This window comes from Panthera uncia, chromosome B1 (assembly GCF_023721935.1).
Source record: "Panthera uncia isolate 11264 chromosome B1, Puncia_PCG_1.0, whole genome shotgun sequence".
Classification (NCBI taxonomy): domain Eukaryota; kingdom Metazoa; phylum Chordata; class Mammalia; order Carnivora; family Felidae; genus Panthera; species Panthera uncia.
In genome coordinates, this window is record NC_064811.1 from 115,780,051 (window position 1) to 115,804,009 (window position 23,959).

Consider the following 23,959-nt stretch of genomic DNA (forward strand, 5'->3'; position numbering starts at 1 on the left):
CTCTGTGCTGACAGCTCAGAGCCTGGAGCCTGTTTCAGATTCTGTGTCTCCCTCTCTCTCTGCCCCTCCCCTGTTCATGCTCTGTCTCTCTCTGTCACAGAAAAAAAAAAAAATAAAAAAAAAAAAAAAAAAAAGTAAAATCTTAAAAAAAAAAAAAGTAATAGGACTTGAAAAAAATGAATCCGTTGAGTCTTATTTTCTTATGTGTGAGACAGTGAATGAGCTTATTCTACTTTACTGGTTTTTTTTTTTTTCATGTCTCTTTTTCCTTTGACATTTTAAAGTTATTTTTGCTTGGTGAGTGTATGTCATTTTATGTACTGTTCTTTCACCCTCATCAATACCTTTGTTTTAGATTTAGTTATATGATTAAATATAGTTTATATTCACCAGCAGACCTTTAGTTGAAGTTTTCTCAATCTATTGATTGGATGAAGCTTATATACACTAGAAATTCCTGAGCAGTGCTTGTGGAAATCTCTTAAGTTCTTACATGGTTAAACTTTTTCTCTAGCCTTGATATTTGAAGGGCAGTTTGGCTGGATTTAAATTCTTTGGCACACATCATCTTTGGTTTTTTGAAAATATCGCCCTGCTCTTATCTTACTTGTATGTTGCTGGTACCACCATAATTTCTTTGTAGATGATTTAGCCTTTCTTTTTAGAGATCTGAGTGGTTTTTCTTTATCTGTAAAATTGAATTATTTTACTTGGATTATGTCCCTGTGTTGACTCTTCTGGATATATTTTCCCTGGTACATGGTTTCAGGTTGGGAGAGCACAAGCAAGAGAGGGGCAGAGAGAGAAGGCCAGAGGATTCGAAGTAGGTTCTGTGCTGACAGGCTGACAGCAATGGGACCGATGTGGGGTTCAAACTCAAGAACTGCGAGATCATGACTTGAGCTAAAGTCAGACACTTAACCGACTGAGCCACCCAGGTACCCCTAGATCATATATCTTGAAGTTTAGTCTTCATTTCTGAGATGTGGTTGTGTTTTTCCTGTTTCTTTAGATCAGTCTGTACCTGTTTTATATTTTCCTGTTTGTCCATTATTTAAAAATTTGAACATCTGATTTGAGGTGTTCTTTTATATTTTCATCTGGCATATTTAATTATGCTGTAAGATGTACAGTATTATTTATTTTTAATTTGCCATGGAATCTTATATTACATGTTTCCTTTTTTTTATCACTAGGCTTTTTGGTGTGTTTTCATCTGCCACAGGGTTTTTTACTTTTTTTATTCTGTATACATAACTTGGTATAAGTGCTGGGTTCTTTTTTCTGTTCAGGTTATTTGTGATGGATTTTACTAGGCCAATAGTATACATAGTTTTACTTTTGGAGTGAGGTTTGAGTGACTTCTCAATCTCTTAGTTCAAGAGAGCACCCTCTTGTTGCTACAGTGAATTGTTTTTTAAATAAATATGTCTCTCCCCTGCCCTTTCCAGTTGTTCTATCAATATTTTAGTAGGGTCCTCATCTTCAGTGGCTTCTTTCTCTATCCAACCTTCAAATGTCAATTCCTTCTAAGGTGGCTCCTTCTCCTTGAAAGCCATGCCTTGCTTAAACTGCTACTTTGGTCTTTTTTGTTTTTTAAGTTTTTATTTAAATTCCTGTTAGTTAAAATACAATGTAAGAGGCGCCTGGGTGGCTCAGTTGGTTAGGTGTCCGACTTAGGCTCAGGTCGTGATCTCATGGTTCGTGGGTTCGAGCGCCGTGTCGGGCTCTATGCTGACAGCTCAGAGCCAGGAGCCTGCTTTGGATTCTGTGTGTCCCTCTCTCTCTGCTCCTCTCCCACTCATGTTCTGTCTCTCTCTGTCTCTGAAAGTTAAATAAACATTAAAAAAATTTTTTTAAATACAATGTAAATTAGTTTTGGTTGTACAGTATAATGATTCAACACTTGGATATATCACCCAGTCAGTGCTCATCACACAAGTGCACTCCTTAATCCCCACCAGCTGTTTATCCCATCTCCCTACTCACCTTCCTTCTGATAGCCATCGGTTTGTTCTCTATAGTTAAGACTCTGTTTCTTGGTTTGCCTCTCTCTTCTCTTTTTCCCCTCTGTTTTGTTTCTTAAAGTCGACACATGAGTGAAATCATATAGTATTTATCTTTTTCTTACTGACTTTTTTCGCTTAGCATAATAATACTCTCTAGCTCTCAGGGGCTCCTGGATGGCTCAGGATGGCTCAGTCAGTAGGCTGACTGACTTCGGCTCCGGTCATGATCTCACAGTTTGTGAGTTCGAGCCCTGCTTCAGGTGAGCTTGTGCCCGGCTTTGGGTTAGTATGAGCCCTCCTTCTCTGTCTCTGCCCCCCTTGGGATTCTCCTTCTCTCTCTCTCTGCCACTTGCTTACTTGTGCCCCCTGCTTCTCTCTCAAAAACAAAACAAAACAAAACAAAAACCTCTCTAGCTCCATCCATGTCATTGCAAATGGCAAGATTGATTCTTTTTTATGGCTGAGCAATATCCCATTGTGTGTATATATCACATATCCTTTATCCACTCATCAATTGATGGGCACTTGGGCTGTTTTCATAATTTGGCTATCATAGATACACTGCATCAGGGTGCATGCATCCCTTTGAATTAGTATTTTTGTATTCTTTGGATAAATACCTAGTCGTGCAATTGCTGGGTTGTAAGGTAATTCTGTTTGTAACTTTTTTTTTTTTTAAGATTTTATTTTTAAATAATTTTATACCCAGTGTAGGGCTCGACCCCACAACCCTGAGATCAAGAGTCGCATGCTTTACCAACTGAGCTAGCCAGGCCACCCCTATTTTTAACTTTTTGAGGAAGCTCCAGATTGTGTTCCACAGTGGCTGTATCAGTTTGCATTCCTACCGTAAGTGCAAAAGGGTTTCCCTTTCTCCACATCCTTGCCAACACCTGTTGTTTCTTGTGTTGTGTTGTTGGTTTTAGCTGATCTGACTGTTGTAAGGTGATACCTCATTGTAGTTTTGATTTGCATTTCCCTGATGGTAAGTGATGATGAGCATCTTTTTATGTGTCTGGTGGCCATATGTATATCTTCTTTGGAAAAATGTCTGTTCATGTCTTCTGCCCATTTTTTAATTGGATTATTTGTGTTTTGGGTGTTGAGTTTTGTAAGTTCTTTATATATTTTGTAAGTTCTTTAGATAAATACTAACCCTTTATTGGATTATGTCATTTCCAAATATCTTCTCCCACTCAGTAGTTTGCCTTTTAGTTTTGTTGAGTTTCCTTTGCTGTGCAGAAGCTTTTGCATGTTGCTCTCCATTTTTCCCAACACCATAGTCAAAGAGATGGTCTTAACAGACTCTCTTAAGTCTCTTCTTTTGACTCCCAGTAGCCATTGCTCTTCATCTGTCATGTCTCTAAATACTTCCCTTCAGGATGGGGCCACCTTCTGAGGGTGAATCCTAGTTAATAGAGATATTCAGTCACCACTTAGACCCTGTGGTATTAATCTTTTGGACAGTTCCCATTGGAACTTCTTGTATCGGATGTTTATGCACTTATATGTAAATTGGAATTTTTTAGTTTCATCTTATAGTGCTGGCTTTGGGTGATTTTGTTTGCTGTTTGTTCGCCTGTATGGTTTTTATGAGGATTTTTGGAATGTTTAGAAATTAGGGAGCAGACATTCTATAAAGAGTTAATTTTTGGTTTTACGTGCTATGCTTGATAATGGTGCTTTAAAAAAATTTGCAACTTATGTTTTATAATTGAGTAATTGGTTATATTTGTTTCTGTGTTCTCATAGCCACTCCATTGTTTTTTCAAACTCTTCTGGGAGTATTTATCATTGAAGTAATTACAAGGTTCTGTTACATAACTGATTATCAATCGTATATATATGTGTATGTATATCTTAAGTTTTATTAAATTTTTTTCTATCCTTAGCATTAGAGTTCATAGCTTATAGCATTTCTTTATCAGAGGTCCTCATATTAAGCAGGAATCCTTAGTCTTCCTTCAACTTTTTTTTTCCTCAAGTGACATCATTTAATGTTAAAAAAAAAAAAAGATAAAAACACATTTTACAGTGCATTAACAGTGGTGTAGTGTCCAGAAAGCAGATGGTGATGGTCACATTGAATTCTGCTAGTAAGACCATATCTAATTTAAAAATGGGTCCAAAAGATACAGACCAGTGACTCCCTCAGGTTGATATGCCATAAGAATATTGGTATAAAATTCCCACAGACCTTTCTTTGTTTTATTTTGAGACTATGTACTTGTTACTTTTAAAATACTGAAATACCTTTTGTTTGGTGAAATATTAGAGACAGATTTTTAAAAATGGTTTACTGAGAAAAAATAAAATTTAGCAACCTCATTTAAATTATCCAATTTTTGTTTTTGAAATTTTGCTGGTTTTGAAAAAATATGTAAGTATGGAAATGGTATTTTATCAACCTCACAGAGTGGCCCTGATTGTTAAAGTACTTAAAACTTTCAGGTAAGGAACAGCTAAAAGAACAAAGATGTTTAGCTTGAAAGGGAAAACTGAATTCTTACAGACCTAAAATGAATAAACAGAAGTTAGAAGGAGCTAGTGTTTGCCTTGGTATATCTAAAAACATTTTAATAAAGAGTGAGCTGGCAGTAGACATGAGCTGTGTGACCATTCACACCAGATGATGTTTAAGGTCTCTTCCAACTAAGAGACTATAAAATAGCCTTGACTTGTTGAGTCTTATCTCAGTGGGTCTTGTTTTTGTTTTTTGTATAAGTAAGAGAAACATTTTTTAAAAAACAGTATAAAACTAGGAGGAGAAAGGTTATCCTTAGAATTTGTTTTCATGGTTGTTGTAGTTGTCCAGAAATTATATGATATATAAAGGACGACATATTGTCTACAAATTGAAGTTCCAACTAAAATAATTTTAGGAAATGGAGGATAAAAGTAGAGATTCTGTGTTTCCTTTAAAAATTTTTAAAAAAATATTTTCTTTTTAAATTTTTTAATGTTTATTTTTGAGAGAGAGAGAGACAGACAGACAGACAGATGGTGAGCAGGGGAGGGGCAGAGAGAGAGAGGGAGACCTAGAATCTGAAGCAGGTTCCAGGCTCTGAGCTGTCAGCATAGAGCCCAATGTGGGGCTCGAACTCACGAACCAGGAGATCATGACCTGAGCTGAAGTCAGACTCTTAACCGACTGAGCCACCCAGGCACCCCTAAAAAAATTTTTTTTTAATTAAAATATAATTTGCAGTAAAATGCCCAGGTCTTGATTGTACTGTTCTTTTAGGTGTCTTGAGGGTACTTTTCTGCTCGTTTTGACAAATGCATATACCCTTGAAACCCAAGCCCCTTTCAAGATGTAGAACATTTGCATCATCTCAGAAAGACCTTTTGATCCCCTTGATTAAATAGTTTAATTCAGTTTCTGCTTTCATATTTCTCTGCATTCAGTGAAGCTGGGTTGGGTCTAAATATTGTAAGCTGTAACTGATATCATAGTGCTTTATTTAACTTTAAAAGAAAATCTGTTTTTTAAGTTTATTTGTTTTGAGAGAGAATGCGAGCAAGTGGAGGAGGGGCAGAGAGAGAGAGGGAGAGAGGATCACAGGCAGGCTCTGCACTGACAGCAGATGCAGGGGCTTGATCCCAGGAACCATGAGATCATGACCTGAGCTGAAATCAAGTCAGATGCTTAACTTACTGAGCCACCCAGGTGCCCCCAGCCCCAATTTTTTTTTAAGTCAATTCTACCCCCACCATGGGGCTTGAACCCACAACCCCAAGATCAAGGGTCACATGCTCCACTGACTGAGCCAGCTAGGTGCCCCTTTTTAAATATTTTTATTGAATGCTTACTCAGGTTCTTTATATATATTTGCATTAAAATTTTTTTTAATGTTTATTTTTGAGAGAGAGACAGAGTGTGAGTGGGGGAGGGGCAGAGAGCGAGGGAGACATAGAATCTGAAGCAGGCTCCAGGTTCTGAACTGTCAGTACAGAGCCCCAAGTGGGGCTTGAGCCCATGGACTACGAGATCATGACCTGAACTGCAGTCGGAGGCTTAACTGACTGAGCCACACAGTTGCCCCATATGTTTGTGTTTAACTCTCACCTGCACCCTGCAGGATGGTTGATGATTTCGTTGAGGCTATAGTTAGGCCAGTGATACAAAGCTGTTTATTAAGTGGTTGCTAAGATTTGAACTCTAAACCAGTGTTGTCCAATAGAATTTTTGGTGATGATGGAAATGTTCTGTATCTGAGTTTCCAGGATGTTCCACTATTCACGTGTGGCTGTTGAACACTTGAGGTGTTGATATTGTGACTGAGGAGCTTTGCTGAAGAATTTTAATTTTTATTTAGTATTGATTAACTGAAATGTTAAATGGCTACAACTTTAACCTCTGACTCTTAAGGCTTTATGTGCTCTTTCTCTATACCTTTCTGCTCGACGGAAGTCGAACTTCTAAAGTAGCTCCAGTACACTGGTACTAAGTGCTGGTCAATAAATGCTTCTTGATTTGATTTTGGCATACATAAGACTCATTTTCTTTTTAACTTTTTAATTGTGAAAAATTTCACACATACGAAAATAAAATATTATGAACCTATGTCCTAATTTTGACAGTTACCAACTTTTGGTTCATTCTTTTTCATCTGTGACCCCCATCCCCTGGATTATTCTGAAAAAATACCAGGCATCATTTCAACATGGTTGACTTTTAAAGCCAGATTTGGCTTTTATCATTTAGCTTAATTTGAGGATTCATTCTTTTTAATCAATTTCAAAGAATGAAAGGTTTTTTGGATTAGCTGAAGGAAAGTAATAGAAGGATATATATATATATATATAGAGAGAGAGAGAGAGAACCAAAGAACATCATGTAATCTTAATGCCAAATCTAAATTGTATGTACAGTATTTGCCTAGTTTCTTAATTTGCTCTGTTGTAGTTCCCACTTCTAAGGAACTGTTTTTTTCTGTAACAAGGATTTGGAAAAAGATGAAGTTTCTTTCTGCAGTAGATAACCTTACATAGTTATATAAACAGCCAGCTCTTTTAGAGATTTCTTAACCTCCTTCATATTCTTATCAGTGAAGTTAGAGATCACTTTTCTAGGCAGAGCAATGGAATAATTTTCAGTATTACAACAAAAGTTCTGTTTCTTAACATTGTCGGTTTCATTTCTATGATCTCATGGTACCATAGTGCCTCACCTCAGTCATGGTGCTGATCAGCTGTGCTGGGCCAGAGAGGATCCACTTCTGGGATTCCTCTGGCACAGTTGCCTAAGGCTGTGTTCATTTTTTTTTTTAATTTCTTCTCTCTGTTCTTGAGATGGGATAAATTTTATTGATTGGTTTACCAGTACACTGAATCTTTCCTGTTGTCTCCATTCTGTTATTGAGCTCCCATGATGAGTTTTTTTCCTCCTACCAAAACATGTGTTGTACGGTGTTCAGTAATTGCTTCCTCTGGTATACTTATTTATTATTCTTTATTATTTTTAGAGAGACAGTCTTAGCAGGCTCCATGCTGAGCATGGAGCTCAGTGCTGGGCTTGATCCCATGACCCTGGGATAAACCTGAGCTGAAATCAAGTCGGTCGGTCATTCAACCTACTGAGCCACCCAGGTGCCCTACCTCTGGTATTTTTTATAGTAGCTAATTTAAAATCTTAAATGTCTCCTTTCTACATTGGTATCTGCAGATTGTCTTTATCCTTGCAAGTTGAGATTTTTCCTGTTTCTTCACATGCCACATAAGTTTGGATTTTATCCTGAACGTTTTGAATATCAGCTTGTCAGGCTCTGGGTCTTGCTGAAATCCTATGGAGAATGTTAATTTTATTTTAGCAAATCTGGTTAGGTTCAGGCTGCAAGTCCCAACTGTTTCAGCTGGGGTTCTAATATGAGTTCAGATTTTAAAATCTTTGTAGTCATTTTTGGATCTGTCTTGCTGATGTTTCACCCCGTAACTAGTCTGGGTCCTGGACAGTGTATCTATTAATTCAGTTCTCAGTCTTTGGTATTGTGAATGGGATCAGACCCATGCATGTGCAGTTTAGGGGTTATGAACCATGGAGTTCATAACTAACTTTATGGAGTTGCCTTCTCCCAGTTCCTCCTCTGTGATATTCTTGATATTTTATTTCCCTGAGCCTCCCCTTTTCACCTGGCTATAAAGCTGGGGTTCTAGTTGTTTCATTGTACTATGCACTTTTGTGATTATGCCTTTGATTGGCTAGAGCTTTATCAACTTTATTGATCTCAAAGAACTAGCTTTTGGTCTCACTTATTTTGTCTATTTTTTGTTTTTTCTGTTTCATTGATTCTTCTCTTAACCTTTTTTACTTCCTTTTTGTTTACTTTGAATTTAATTTGCTCTTATTTTTCTAATTTCTTAAGGTAGAAGCTGAGATAATTGGAGACCTTCTTTTATAATGCAGGCTTTTTTCTAACTAGTTGTATAACTTTCTCTTTGGTTGTTACTTCTCAGCAGTTGGACGGTGATATGCCTCTCTGTTCCCCTCCTCCCATCTTTTTTTCAGTTTATCTTACTTGGGTTTGTTGAGATTCTTGGATCTGTGGATTTAGAGTTTTCATCTAATTTGTAGTTTTTTATATTTTCCCTCCTTTACTCTTTTTATCCCCTTTTGAAACTCCTGTTACATGTATGTGTTAGACTATTAGACTTCAGGTCATTGAGTTTCTCTTTTTTCTCTCCCTGTTCTCCCCACCCCATCATTTTCCATTTTGGACCATTTGTGTTACAGATGTTCAGGTTCATTGCAGTCACTTTAAGTTCTCTCAGTGGTTTTATGTTCACTGCACTGGCTTTGAAATTCACTGTATTGTCTAATATTTTAAGCTCATATGATTACCTTTTAATTTTTTGGTATTTTTATTCAACAGTGCTCCCCCTCCCCCTTTTAAGAGAGAGAGCACTCGTGCCTGTGCAGGTGAGGCAGAGGGAAGAGAATCTTGAGCAGGCTGCATGCCCAGCACAGAGCCCAAGACAAGGCTCGTTCTCATGAACCTGAGCTCTCATGACCCGAGCTGAAATCACGAGTTAGATGCTTAACCAACTGAGACACCCAAGTGCCCATACAATGTCCATATTTTTTAAGTGTCCATTTTTCTTTTCTTTTTTAATATATGTGTATTTTTAGCTTTTTTATCTTCGTAATCTCCATATCCAACATAGGGCTTGAACCCACAACCCCAAGAGCAAGAGTCGCATGCTCTGCCAGCTGTGCTAGCCAGATGCCTCTCTTTTCTTTCTTTCTTTTTTATTTAATTTTTTAAAAAGTTAATTTATTTCGAATGAGTAAGAGCAGGGGAAGGAAGGAGAAGAGAGAGAGGGAAAGAGAATCCCAAGCAGGCTCCACACTGAGTGCAGAGCCCAGGTTGGGGCTTGTTTTCATGAATCCTGACAGCATGACCTGAGCTGAAATCAAGAGTTGAATGCTTACGAAACTGAGCCACCCAGACACCCCATTTTTTTTTTTTAAGTAAATTCTTCCCCCACCGTGGGGCTTGAACTCACAACCCTGAGATCATGAGTTGCATGCTTGGGGTGCCTGGGTGGTTCAGTTGGTTAAGTGTAAGGCTCTGTGCTGACAGTGCAGAGCCTGCTTGGGATTCTCTCTCTCTCCCTCTCTCTCTGCCCCTCCGCCTGCTCAGATGCACATTCTCTCATAAATAAATAAACATTAACAAATTTTTTTTAAAAAGTCGTATGTATACTAGCTGAGCCAGCCATGTGCCATCCTTTAAGTTTCCATTTTCCAGTTTTTGTTTTTTGATTGTGTCCATGTTTTCCTTTCAATCCCTTAATATTACCTAATAGCTAATAGCTAATAGTGTTTTAACGTGTTTGCTACTTCCATCGTCATTATTTTTGAGTAGTTGTTGATTTTTTATTTCCTATAGGTCGTGGATCATAATTTTCAGCTTTACATTTCTAATAATTTTTGTTTCTCATAATACTGGAAATTATAGACACTAGGATATTAAATGTCTGGATCCTATTGTCCTTTTGAAGAGTTTTGTTTAGATAGACCATTAATTTGCTTGTGCATCAGCTTTTCTCCAGGGCTTGTTTTGAGGCTTTGATAAAAGTGGGTCTAGATTAGCCTATTCCTAAGGTGTGGTCTTTCTGGGTCTCTACTGAATCTTTGAGTATTTAATAAAGTTTCTAAATTGATGTTAGGAGCTCTAATACCTACTCCCACCCATGTATGAGTACCAGTAGTTGTTCAGCTCATGATACTGGATAGTTGTCTTTTGCTTAACTTCAGTAGAATCTTGCAATGAGCCCACTCATTGGGCTTAATATTTGACTAAAGATATTTGTGCAGATTTCTGAAGCTTCATCTTTGTACAGTTCTCTCTGGGACTCAACCCCATAAATTCCAGCTGTTTGAGCAGTTTCTAACTCAAATTTGTCCTTAAATCAGTGAGACTGCCATGTTCTGTTTGGCTTCCCCTTCCCTATTCTACAGTCTGGAAAATGCCTCTAGGCAGAGAAGAGGATTTTTTTGGGGTTTACCTTGTTTCCCTTCTGAGATCTTAGTCCTGTGTTGGCTCTCATCCAACAGCTGAAAATAGTTACTTCATATTTACTTATTAGCTTTATGCTTGGCAGAAGTATCATCTTTCATATATATATATATATATATTTTTTTTTTTTTACATTTTTATTCAATTTTGAGAGACAGAGACAGAACACTAGCGGGGTAAGGGCAGAGAAAGAGGGAGACACAGAATCCGAAGCAGGCTTCAGGCTCTGAGCTGTCAGCCCAGAGCTCTGTGTGGGGGCTCGAACCCACAAACCGCGAGATCATGACTTGAGCCGAAGTCGGATGCTTATCCATCTGAGCCACCCAGGCGCCCCTGAATTTTTTTAAATGTTAATTTATTTTTGAGACAGAGAAAACAAGTGGGGGAGGAAGAGAGAGGGGTGGGAACAGAGGATCTGAAGCAGGCTCTGTGTGCTGACAGCAGAGAGCCCAATGTGGGGCTCAAACTCAGGAACCGTAAGATCATGACCTGAACCGAAATCGGACGTTTAACTGACTGAGCCACCCAGGTGCCCCCATCTTAATTAGACAAAAATGTGTGTTAAAGCTGAGTTATATATGTATTTGGCCTTACATGTTTGGAGGGAAATTGTTCAATGAAATATACACTATTTCCTATTTTTCTTATTAAAACTGTTTGTCACTACAGTTTATCTTTGGGCAAGAGCAGAAAATTTATGGTATAAACTAAATTGAATATTTGTTGTTACTTTTTCCCTTAGACTAGGAATACTGTTCTCATTTGTAATGAGTGATCTGTTGGAGAAGTAGGGCTGTTAGGAAAAAAAGAGTTTGGGATCCATTTCCTTAAACACACACTGATTCTTGAGTGGGAAGAAATGAATTCTTAGTTTTTTGGAAGAGTATGCCATTCTAATTATTTTTACAGGTCACATTGACAGGAGAAAATTGATTTAATGACATTGAGTATAATTTTAAGATGGAAGACTGCCAAATTTCATTAATCGAGAATTAGTTGAAACTTAATTACTGGCCTGAAATGTGATAAAATAAAAAAACTAGGTAGTATAGTATTATCACATGTAAAGAAAGTGGAGTTTCGTTATTGTTTTTTTTTTTTTTTTTTCTTTCTGATGTTTGTTTATTTGGGGAGGGAGGGGCAGAGAGAGGGAGACACAGAATCAGAAGCAGGCTCCAGGGTCTGAGCTGTTAGCACAGAACCTGACTTGGGGCTTGAACTCACAGACCACGAGGTCATGACCTGAACTGAAGTTGGACGCTAAACCTACTGAACCACTCAGGCACCCGTGGAGTTTGGTTTTTAATTTTCATTGGTAAACTCCATTATTTGGGGGAATTCTCTAATTAGTTAATTATTCTGTGTTGCATTCATTTTTCTTACCTATTTTTGGCATTTTTATTGCCCATTTGACTATAAGAATAAGTAAGCAAAGAAACAAAAGGTGACATAACATTTGAATTTGTTGATTAGAAGATCTGTTAAAAGATTTGGGGTGCCTGGTTGGCACAGTCAGTTGAGTGTCCCTTGATTTCAGCTCAGGTTATTGTCTCACACAGTTTGTGAGTTCAAGCCGAGCCCTGCCTGCACTGACAGTGTAGAGCCTGCTTGGGATTCTCTTTCTCTCCCTTTCTCTGTCCCTCCCCTCCTTGTGCATGTGCATGCACTCTCTGTCTCTCTCAAATAAATGAACTTATTAAAAAGATCTAAAATTTAATAAAGTTACTGTATATGATGGAAAGAGCTCTCAGAGCTTTAGAGGGTCTAGGATGTAGTCTAAATTTTGCCACTAACTAGGTAAATTGCTTGTTCTCTTTTTAAAGTTGATTTAATTTGAGAGGGAGCATGCATGTGCGTGTATTTCCTTCCATGAGTGAGGGAGGGGCAGAGAGAGGAGAGAGAATCTCAAGTAGGCTCCCACCTGTCAGCACGGAGCCTGATGCAAGGCTCAAACTCATGAACCGTGAGATCATGACCTGAGCCCAGATCAGGAGTCGAACACTTAACTGACTGAGCTACCCAGGCACCTCGAAATTGCTTGTTTTCTTAATCTTACTTGTAAAATAAGGATTGAACCTTTTATGCTTAGTTTGCAGGAGTATCATGAAAATTATACGTTAGTGTGAAATCCCTTTGAAAAATGTGGTGCTGTAAACAATGTAAGGTATTTCCAGTAAGACCAAGGGGAAAAAAACTCTAATTCTGAGTATTTTAAGTTCAGCTATACAAAGTAAAGTCACATTGGGGGCCCCTGGGTGGCTTATTCGGTTAAGCGTCCAACTCTTGGTTTTGGCTCAGGTCATGATCTCATGGTTTCGTGGGTTTGAGCCACTTATCAGGCTCTGTGCTCACAGCACAGAGCCTGTTTGGGATTCTCTCCCCACTTCCTCTATGCCCCTCCCATCATACTGTCTCTGTCTGTCTTGAAATAAATAAATAAACTTTAAGAAAATTAAAAAAAAAGTCACACTGTACATGTCAAGTAAGAATATAAACTTCTATGATTTTTATATGCTTGTTATGAATTGTTTATACACTTCCCATTTATACTGTGGGATAGTAGAATGTTCTGTAGTTTTGGATTAAAACTTCTCACTAAAAAATCAGAATTTTGGGGCGCCTAGGTGGCTCAGTCAGTTAAGCAGCTGACTCTTGATTTCAGCTCACAGTTCATGAGATCAGGCCCCATGTGGGGGAGCCTACTTTGGATTCTCTCTCTTCCTCCTCTCTGCCCCTCCCCCCATGCACTCTCTCTCTCTCTTTCTCAAAAATAAATAATCATTTAAAATGTTATCGGGGCGCCTCGGTGGCTCCGTCGGTTGAGTGTCCGACTTCGGCTCAGGTCATGATCTCATGGTTTGTGAGTTTGAGCCCCACGTCGGGCTCTGTGCCGACAGTTCAGAGCCTGGAGCCTGTTTCGGATTCTGTGTCCCTCTGACCCTCTCCCGTTCATGCTCTCTGTCTCAAAAAAAAATAAACGTTAAAAAAATTAAAATAATAAATAAAATGTTATTAATTTTTGTTTATTTTTGAGAGAAAGAGAGAGCAAGTGGGGGAGGGGGCAGAGAGAGAGGGAGACACAGAATCTGAAGTAGGCTCACCCATGAGCAGTGAGATCATGACCTGAGCCAAAGTCGGACGCTTAACTGAGCCACCCAGGTGCCAGAATAATCATTTAAAAAAAATCAGAATGTTTCTAGCAATTTCCTCCGTAATGGGAAATGTAGCTTAATTTTTTCTTTTTTTTCCTCTCCTTCTGACTGCTCTCTATAGTGGCTTTGCATTACTTGTGTTAGTGGTTTCCTTTTTAAAAAAACCTTTTCTTTTTAAATTGTTGTTTTTTTTTTTTTTTTTTAACGTTTATTTTTGAGACAGAGACACAGCGTGAACGGGGCAGGGGCAGAGAGAGAGGGAAACACAGAATCGGAAGCAGGCTCCAGGCTCTGAGCCATCAGCCCAGAGCCCGACGCGGGGCTCGAACTCGCAGACCGCGAGATCGTGACCTGAGCCGAAGTCGGACGCTCAACTGACTGAGCCACCCAGGCGCCCCTTTAAATTGTTTTTAATGTTTATTTTTTGAGAGAGAGATAGAGTGCAAGCAGGGGGAGGGGCAGAGAGAGAGGGAGACACAGAATCTGAAGCAGGGTCCAGGCTCTCCACTGTCAGCACAGAGCCTGACATGGGGTTTGCAGGGTTCAAACCCACAAACCACAAGACCATGACCTGAGCAGAAGGCCAAAGCTTAACCGATTGAGCCACCCAGGTGCCCCTCTTTTTTCTTATTTTTTTTTTTTTTCTGTTCTACACTATTGAAGGGTAGTAGAAAGGTAGATATATGTATATTTTTTTATTTTTATTTTTTTAAATTTATTTTGAGAGAGAGGATAAGGCAGAGAGAGGGAGAGAGAGAGCCCCAAGCAGGCTCCACACTGTCAGTGTGGATCCCAATATGGGCCTTGAACTCAAGAATGGTGAGATAATGACCCAAGCCAAAGTCAGATGCTTAACCAACTGAGCCACTCAAGTGCCCCTAGAAAAGTAGTTGTAATGGCTAGGTGTAATGGCTCTGAATCCAGATTGTCTGGGTTTAAATCTTTTTTTCCATCACTTAGTAGTCGTGTGACCTTAGTCAAATTATGTAATCTCTCTGGATCTCAGATATCTCATCTAAAATGAGGTTAAAAATAAAATAATACCTACTTCATACCATTGTTAAGATTAAATGAGTTTTCCCTGTGAAGCATTTAGCACAGTGCCTGGCACACCACAAATGCTCAGTAAATGTTAGCTATAGTACTATTCGTTTTATGTGTCTTTTTCTGACAAGTTATCTCCATGATTTAAGCACTCATTGCAATAAGTAGCTTTATTGTCTGAAGTCAGTGTTTATTTTTTTAATTATATTTTAATTTTTTTTAATGTTTATTTATTTTGAGACAGAGTATACATGCTCAAGTGGCAGGAGCAGAGAGAAGAGGGAGGGGGGGAGAGAGAGAATCCCAAGCAGGGTTCTTGCTGCCAGCTCAGAGCCCAACTCAGACTCGAACTCACAAACTATGAGACCATGACCTGAGCCAAAATCAAGAGTCAGACTCTTAAGCAACCAAACCACCCAGGCATCCCTGAAGTCAGTGTTTAAAACCAGAACTATTTGATTCCAAAGACTGCTCTTTTCATTATTTGACTAATTCCTTGATGTAAAATTTTCCATTCACAATGTAACTAGTATGTAAAAGTTACCTATGAATATAATGCTAGGATTATGACACGGTGACACTTTATGATTTGTTTACTTTAGCAGAGAAGACCTAGCCTCCTTTTGTACCATATTTATTAAGTTGGCTTTGGTACATATAAACCTTAGGTGTAAAAGCAGTTTTTAATACAAAGTAAATTAAAAGAGACTATTATTTTTTTGCCATTATTTCAGATAGGTCATTATTTTTTGTTGCTCTCACATATATTTTTGTAATCTCAGCTACTAATAAGTTCTGTTCACATTTTTCCTCTCTTTTGGTGAGTATCATGTTTTTATTTCTGTTAAGTATGAATCTCAAATTGGAATTGTTATGTGATTGTATGATTAGATATTGCCAGTGTTTTTTAAAATCTGGTTTTATTGAGATATAATTTTTATACCATAAAACTCCTTCTGCCAAACAGTTGAACCAATTAGTTAATCAGTTTTCTCTCTTACCAGAAATCTATGAGAGTTCCAGTTGCTCCATACATTCATCAGTTAATATCATCTAACATTTTAATCACATTTAACTTAAAGGCATGGCACATGTTTTTGATGTAATTAAGAATCTCAAGTGTTTATTGGCTGTTAGGATAACCTCTTTTGAGAGCATTTTCTTCAGGACCCTTGCCCAATTTTTTAATGAGCTATCTCTTACTGATACTGAGTTACAGTTCTTTATATTTTCTGGGTGTAAGATCTTTGCTGTGCATTGCATATGTCTTTGGCCTGCGTTTTTTTGTTGTTGTTGTTTTTGTTTTTTTAATGCTACTTCAAACATTTAAGCTTTCCTGTTTGAGGGTTAAGGGAGATTGCTAACTGAACATAAAATTTTTTTTTTTTTAGAAGTTTTATTGTTACACCTTTTTCGTTTAGATTTGTGATGTTTTCACAGTTTATTTTTCTTTTGTACAGAAGGGTCATTGTCCTCATGAAGTTTCACCCTACATACTTAAGACTTAGTACTCAACAATTTTTAGGAACAGATGCATGGCGGCTCTACTAATTTATTTTTTTAATCTTATTCTTCAGTTTAGGTAGTTCTATTGCTGTGTCTTCTATTTCACTGATTATTTTCTTCTGCATTGTCATAAGTGCTTTAATGTAATCTGAGATGTGTTCATTGTATGTATTTTTCACCTCTAGAAGTGCTGTTTGGTTCTTTTTTTAATGTGTTCTGTTTCTGTTTTCAGTGTTTACATTTTTTAAAAATTCTTGATCCTATTTGTGATCATTGTCTTGATATCTTTACCTCATAATTTCATCATTTCTCTCTTTTATTTCTCCAGGTTATAGGTCACGTTTTCCTGCTTCTTAGTTTATCTAATAATATTTTATTGGGTGTTGGGTATTATGAATTTTACATTGTTTTATTGGAATTAATTGTCTTTACAGAGTGTAGGACTTTGTTAATAGCAGGCAGTGTAGGTGCTTGTATATAAGTCTAGGGCTTTGTTGGGTGGGTCTATAGAACACTTACTCTAGGGCTAGTTTTTGTCTCCTGCTGAGTAGATTTTTTGCAGTGTTTACTGAATTGTGCAGCTTGTTCATTGAAGGAGACTCCATTCTGGTGACTTGGAATTCTCAGTACCATGTGAGCCCTGAAAATTCTTGAACTTCCTACTTCCTAGTCATTATTTACCTCATGAAGTTTCACTCTACATATTCAAGACTTAGCACTTAATAATTTTCAGCAATCAATGCATAGGGATCCCATGCACGTTTTTAGTCTGTTTCTCTGAATAGTTCCATCAGCGTTTGCTTTACTATCTGCTTGGCCTCATTGAATTTCATTCATTGTCTTCAGCTCTGTGTGGACTGTTGTGCTCTGCTTGAGATCCTTTCTCCATGTACTGTGATCTATAAAGCAGTGGCGTTTCTACGTTTGTCATGTTTTCTCCCCCCTCTTGTGGTTCACAACGCTGCACTGCCTGTTGTCCAGTGTCTGACAAGTTATTTCATATGTTTTGTCCACTTTTCTTGTTTTTAGTAGAAGGGCAAGTTCATCCTCACTTATTCCATCATGGCCAAAAGTAGTTACTGTATTTTTACAGAAATAAATTTTCAGAAAGCTAATTGAGGGTTAAGAACAATGCACTTTAAACTGTTCTTTGTACGTATGTGGTTCCTGGAAAACGTTGACAAGTCAGGAGTGTCCCTTTTAACTAGTCTTTATATCATAGCTTACTTTAAAGCTTTTTACTGTAACTGTAATTATTGTAAGAAAACCAAACTACTTTTAGGCTTTCTGCAGGGTAAATAGGAATGCTAAATTTATTTTCTTAGTTATGTTTCTTTGACTACTTATGGTTAAAGATAGCCTTAAGTTACTACTACTGCTTTCCTCTCCTTCTCATCCCCCAGATCACTGTCTGCTGAGTGTATAGTTGATTGTGGGGAGGGGCAGACAGTTAGGAAGATATTGCAGAGAAATTGGAATTAATGGTACCTACTGGAGGTTGGAGGTATGAGAAAAAGAAAGCACCAAAGATAAAATACGGTTTTGTTTTGTTTTGTTTTGCTTCATATCTGGTTGGGTGAGTTGAGGGGAAAGCATCTACTGAGATGATGAAGACTTGATGCAGAACTGATTCTGGGGGAAAAATTTAGTTGTGTTTTGGATGGATTAGGTTTGAGATGAGAAGCAACAAAGCAGGGATGGTGAATACATAGTTATAGAGTAATTCTGTAATCGAGCTTAATTGTTTTTTTTTTAATTTTATTTTTTATTAAAAAAATTTTTTTTGACATTCATTTTTTGAGAGACAGAGACAGTGTGAGTGGAGGAGGGGCAGAGAGAGAGAAAGACACAGAATCAGAAGCAGGCTGAAGGCTCTGAGCTTGTTAGCACAGAGCTGGACGTGGGGCTTGAACTCACGAGCTGCAAGATCATGACCCGAGCTGAAGTCGGACGCTTAACTGACTAAGCCACCCAGGTACTCCTACTTAATTAATTTTTAAAATTTATATCCAAGTTAGTTAGCATACAGTGTAACAGTGATTTCAGGAGTAATTTTCGTACCCATTTAGCCCATCCCCCCTCCCACAACCCCTCCAGCAGCACTCTTGTTTGTTTTCCATAGTTAAGAATCTCTTATGTTTTTGTCCCCCTCCCTGTTTTTATACTATTTTTGCTTCCTTTCCCTTATGTTCATCTGTCTTGTATCTTAAATTCCTCATATGAATGAAGTCATATAATTGTCTTTCTCTGACTAATTTTGCTTAGCTATTAATACCCTCTAGTTCCATCCACGAGTTGCCAATGGCAAGATTTCATTCTTTTTGATTGCCGAGTAATACTCCATTGTGTATATATACACCACATCTTCTTTATCCATTCATCCATCAGTGGACATTTGGGCTCTTGCCATACTTTGGCTATTGTGGATAGTGCTGCTATAAACATGGGGGTGCATGTGCCCCTTCGAAACAGCATACCTGTATCCCTTGGATAAATACCTAGTAGTGCAACTCCTGGGTTGTAGGGTAGTTCTATTTTTAATTTTTTGAGGAACCTCCATACTGTTTTCCAGAGTGGCTACACCAGCTTGCATTCCCACCAGCAATGCAAAGGAGATCCTCTTTCTCCGCATCCTCGCCAACATCTGTTGTTACCTGAGTTGTTAATTTTAGCCATTCTGACAGGTGTGAGGTGGTATCTCATTGTGGTTTTGATTCATATTTCCCTGATGGTGAGTGATGTTGAGCATTTTTTCATGTGTCGGTTGGCCATCTGGATTTCATCTTTGGAAAAGTGAGTAATTGATATCTTTGATGCCAAATGTAAAGTTTTACATTTTCATTGTTTTTACACATTTTTTCTGCTGTGATTTTGTCATCATTTGCATTAAGTCTTTCTCCCATATTTTGTAAATACGGTTTCAAAAGTTGTGAGTAAAATTTGCTTAAATGTATAACCATGAATTCTGGCATATATTACCTGACCTTTTACATGCAGTTTTTTCCTGCAGCAATACAGTGGTTTAAAAAATTATTAGTGAAACCACGTATTGATACACCTGAAAGTCAAATAACACTAAAATACTAAAACATTTATGGTGAAAAAAATATGTCCGTCCCCCACCTCCCCCCCGCCTTCCCACTTCTGAATCAAGCACCCTCCTAGCCATTTTCTCTGGTATTTGCTTTCTTGTTGCTTTATAATACACCACTGTTTATAGTTACATGACCTTTAGACATTTGTTGACTTCTGGTTATAGAAAGAAGGACTTAGAACTTCATCATTCACACATTTGTCCACTTTTTCTCATTACCCCATCATAGTTGTATCATAGTATTTTGATAAACTAGTACTGAATATGTTTTTATAATTACGTATGTATTGTTTACTGTTAAGCCAAATATTACAGTAAGATCATACTTTCTCTCTTAGACAAGCCTTTATTTCTCCTAGAATTAAACCTGTCTGATTTATTCAGTTGCCTGGTTTTCTGTAGATGTATTGCTCATTTTCCCCAAATGTGCCTGAATTTTTGTCATGTGCTAATAAATCATAATTTCCATATTATGAAGTATACAAGTTCCATTTTTGCCCTTACTGGAAGCCTAGTCCATGGTGGACTTTGGCTTCCTATTTTATTTTGGAGTGGTCGTTCTCTAATTTTCTTTTTCCCCTGCATTAGATTTATTTACCAGTACCATGTTGTCTTTTGTTTGTTTTGATTCCTCTTAATGGCTTCCTAAGGAAGAGTGTGTAGAGGTAAAATTTTAGTTTTCTGAGAAGCCTTTAAATGTCATTTTACTCATAAACTTGATTGATAATTTGGTTGGGCATAGAATTCTAGACTGGAACTGGATTTCACTCTGAATTTTGAAGGCTGTATAGATGTTTTCTAGCTTTTAGCAGTATTCCATTATTATTTTGGAATAAAAGCTCAGTGCCATTCTAATTACAGATCCTTTTATGTGCCTTTTTTTCCCACTCTGGAAGTTTTTAAGGACGTTTTCTTTATTTTCAAGGCTTTGAAATTTTATTATGATGATCTTATTATAATGGTATAGGTCTTTTCTTTCTTCTTTATATTTTGCATGCATATATTCATCCCTTGTGGCTTGAGAAACTTCTTTCCTTCAGTAAAATGAAAATATTGCTTTAAAATATAATTTCCATACCTTTATTTTTTTTTCCAGTTTTCATTTTCTGTAACATTTGGACTTTTTAGAGTGAGTTGATGGTTTTTTAATAAATTTTTTAAAAATGTTTATTTATTTTGGGGGGGAGGGACAGAGAGAGAGGGAGAGAGAGAATCTTAAGCAGGCTTCACACCCAGCACAGAGCTGACACGGGGCTCAATCCCATGAACCCTGAAATCATGACTGAACCAAAATTAGGAGTCAGATGCTTAGCCAGCTGAGCCTCCCAGGTGCCTTTGTGAGCTGATGATTTCTTATTTTTCCTAATCTATATGGTGTCTCTTTGTTTTGGTTTTACTTTATTTATTTGAATCTTCAGGGTTTTTTTGTTTTTGTTTTAACTGGCATTTTAGTGGGATTTAGGAGAATATGGAAGTAACATTTGATGATTCTGTTGTATTTAGCAATCAAAATTTTAGGATTGAGTTTAAAATTGTTTGCACTTCTTGCTAAATTCAAATTTTTCTTTTTTGTTTTGACAGAGATGTTATGAACATAAACAGTATCGAAATGGGTTGAAGTTCTGTAAACAAATCCTCTCTAATCCCAAATTTGCAGAGCATGGAGGTAAGTATAAATACCCTGTGTTTGTAAGTGTAAGTAAATAGGGCTTTGCTAACTTGTGTGGCTTCATGTTTTTGGGTTCTATTACTCAGCTGCCTTAACTAGTTTTTGGAGAGAATGGACCTTATCCTTGACTTTTGTAAGATGTTTAATACTATAGTTTGAATTTAATGTCATAAAAATTAACACAGTCTACTTGATTTCTGGTTTATTCCTGTTTTGAAGATTAGTGCTGTAGAAAAGGCTGAGGAAAAATATGCGTAAGTTTAATAAATAAGTTTATTTAAGATGTTATTAGAAAAAAATTTGCTTTAGAACTTTTGAGTTGGAAAAATTTGATTTCTTACATAAGCTTATTCAGAAAGTGCCCATTTTGTCCATTGCTCATGAGCCAGCATCTTTTTATTTAGCATTGTATGTTAATTTTTCAAAACTGTCTTGTATTATGACATATTTGTATATTGGAACGTTCTGAAAATTTACATAGCTTTTGCCTATGGGAGGATAGAAGATTGGACAGTGAGGTGTTTGTAGGGTAAGAGAAAAGTGCATGGCTTAACTTGTGAAGATGCAAAGGAAAACTAAGCTTTCATTGGCCAGATTTGTACAGTCGGCTCTCTTTACTCCTGCATACTTTTACTATAATAAAATTGTTTGGAGGTGGAAAGCAGTAGAAATAAAAGTACCTAATATATCTTTGTCCTTGTTAAAAATAAATGTTTTTTTGTTAGATGGATAGTACGTTGTTTCATATACCTTTCTAAAGTATGCATACTGGTAAAGTAACTTTCAGTACTATAGTCATGATAGAGTTTCAATACAGCAGAATGCCAAATTTTATTGTTTCTAAAATGCAGTTTCCCCTTGTATGTTAATGAATCTGAAATCAGATTGCATATAAGGTGCCATAATTTAATTGAAAGTGTTTTAACAGTACATAAAATGATGGTTTGTCTAAGACTTAATGGCAGCCCAGAGTTTCATTAATTAAGGCACTTTAAGATGTTTGGTAAAACTTGTATGAACAGACTACATATTTGACAACAAAGAATTTCTTATGCAGGACCTTGTTAATTGGCTACTTGCCAAATATATTTTGTTTGCTTCCTTTTCCTTGAAAGTTATACATGATTTATAATGATTTGTACACAGTTTCCCCCCCCCTTCTATTTCTTTATCTTTATTTTTCTATAAATGTTGACTTTTTCTTGGGGTAATACTTTTAATTTTTACATTTTATTTCTAATTAATTTTTCTATAAGTTACAAATTTCAGTCCTAAATGTTTGGTAAATCATAACGAATATTTTTTATTCCTGTATGCTTCATAACACAGACATTATAAAATTAGATGTCTTTTTTCTTTTCTTTTTCTGAAAACTTAGTTATTTCCCTCAACTCTCTGTTAATCTTTTTGATTGTGAGTGACAGATGTCTGACGTTTTTCTTATGTGTTCCAGAGTCAATTAAAAATAAATTTATGGAAATGAGAAATGTAGACAGTTTATGTGTATGTTTTAATCATTGGACAGTGAATTTAATCTTAATGTAACTTGGGTTCACAGAAATAAAGTCTGTTTTTTAAGGTAAAGTTTTCTCTACTTGAATGATTATGTGAGGTGACCCCATGGAATTCCCTTGAAGAACAGTAGAGTCATGGTATCTTGTTAGCACACGAATTTCCACATGTTCCTGCATTTGTGTATCTTTTAGTCTAAAAAAAAATTCTAGGGATGCCTCGACAATAGAAATGTGTTTACTTGGTTTGTCAATTTTTTAAATATTTTAATTATGTACAAATCTGGAAAGTTTCTAAACAATCTCCTTGAAGGTTTAAATTCTCAGGGTAATGTAACATTTGTTTTTGAGATTATGATTACTTTTTTTGTTAATTATTCTTTGTGTTTAATTATTCTTTCTTTTTCCCTTCCTTCCTTTAATAGAAACCCTGGCTATGAAAGGATTAACATTGAACTGTTTGGGGAAAAAAGAAGAAGCTTATGAATTGGTTCGTAGAGGTTTGAGAAATGACTTGAGGAGTCATGTGTGTATCCTTTTTGAGATATGTTTAAGAATTGGATTGGGGGATCATGAGCTAAGATAGCAATTTGGGAATCAGAAATTTTAGATTCCTCTCACTGTGTAACTCTGGAGGAGATGATTTCTTTTTCACATTCAATAACCACAGTTGTCTTCATGGAATATTTTTATGTACCCTACCTTTTTTCTAACATTAGTTCTGTTCAGGTAGATTGGACTTGCCTTTTAAAATACTATAGTGCTGCCGCCGCCCCCCCCCCCCCCCCCCGCCATGGTCATTTTTCCTTTCTGCAGTTTCAGTTACCCGAGGTCAGCTGTGGTCTGGAAGCACACTATCATTCTCATGCACTATCAGGTCAGTAATGGCATCACAATGCCTACGTTATTCACCTCACTTCATCTCATGTAGGCATTTTATCATCTTACATCACAAGATAAAGGGTAAGTATGGTACAGTAAAATATTTGCAAGAGAGACCACACTCACATAACTTTTGTTATGGTATATTGTTTTAGCTCTGTTCTATTTTGTTATTAGTTACTGTTGTTAATCTCTTACCATGCCTAATTTGTAAATTAAGCTTTATTGTAGGTATTTGTGTATAGGCAAAAACATAGTATAGGTAGGTTTCAGTACTATCTGTTGTTTTAGGCATTTACTGGGGTTCTTAAAACGTATCCCCCACAGATAAGGGGAGACTGTTTTTATGAAAGCTCTTCCCACACCTACAAATAAAGAAGTACCCTGCAGATTTTATCATCATAATAAATTTAGAGAAAATAAAGGCACTGTAGTATACTGATTAATAGCACAGGCTTTGGAGTATGCTTCTCTTGGATTTGAATTTCACCTCAGTTTCTTTCTGTGATCTTAGGGCTTAGTTTTCTTTTGTGTAAAATGAGGATATTCTCTTGTGTAAAATGAGGATAA

The 23,959-nt window shown here is 36.9% G+C and overlaps 1 protein-coding gene across 2 annotated transcripts in view; it reads left to right on the forward strand.

Moving 5' to 3' along the window:
* Positions 1 to 23,959, forward strand: part of NAA15 (N-alpha-acetyltransferase 15, NatA auxiliary subunit) — an 84,020-nt gene that overhangs the window by 13,638 nt on the left and 46,423 nt on the right. For both annotated transcript variants that reach the window (XM_049632165.1, XM_049632164.1), the window contains exons 2-3: positions 20,909 to 20,993; positions 22,933 to 23,037. In XM_049632165.1, coding sequence (XP_049488122.1) covers positions 20,909 to 20,993; positions 22,933 to 23,037 — 190 coding nt within the window. The remainder of the gene's footprint in view (positions 1 to 20,908; positions 20,994 to 22,932; positions 23,038 to 23,959) is intronic.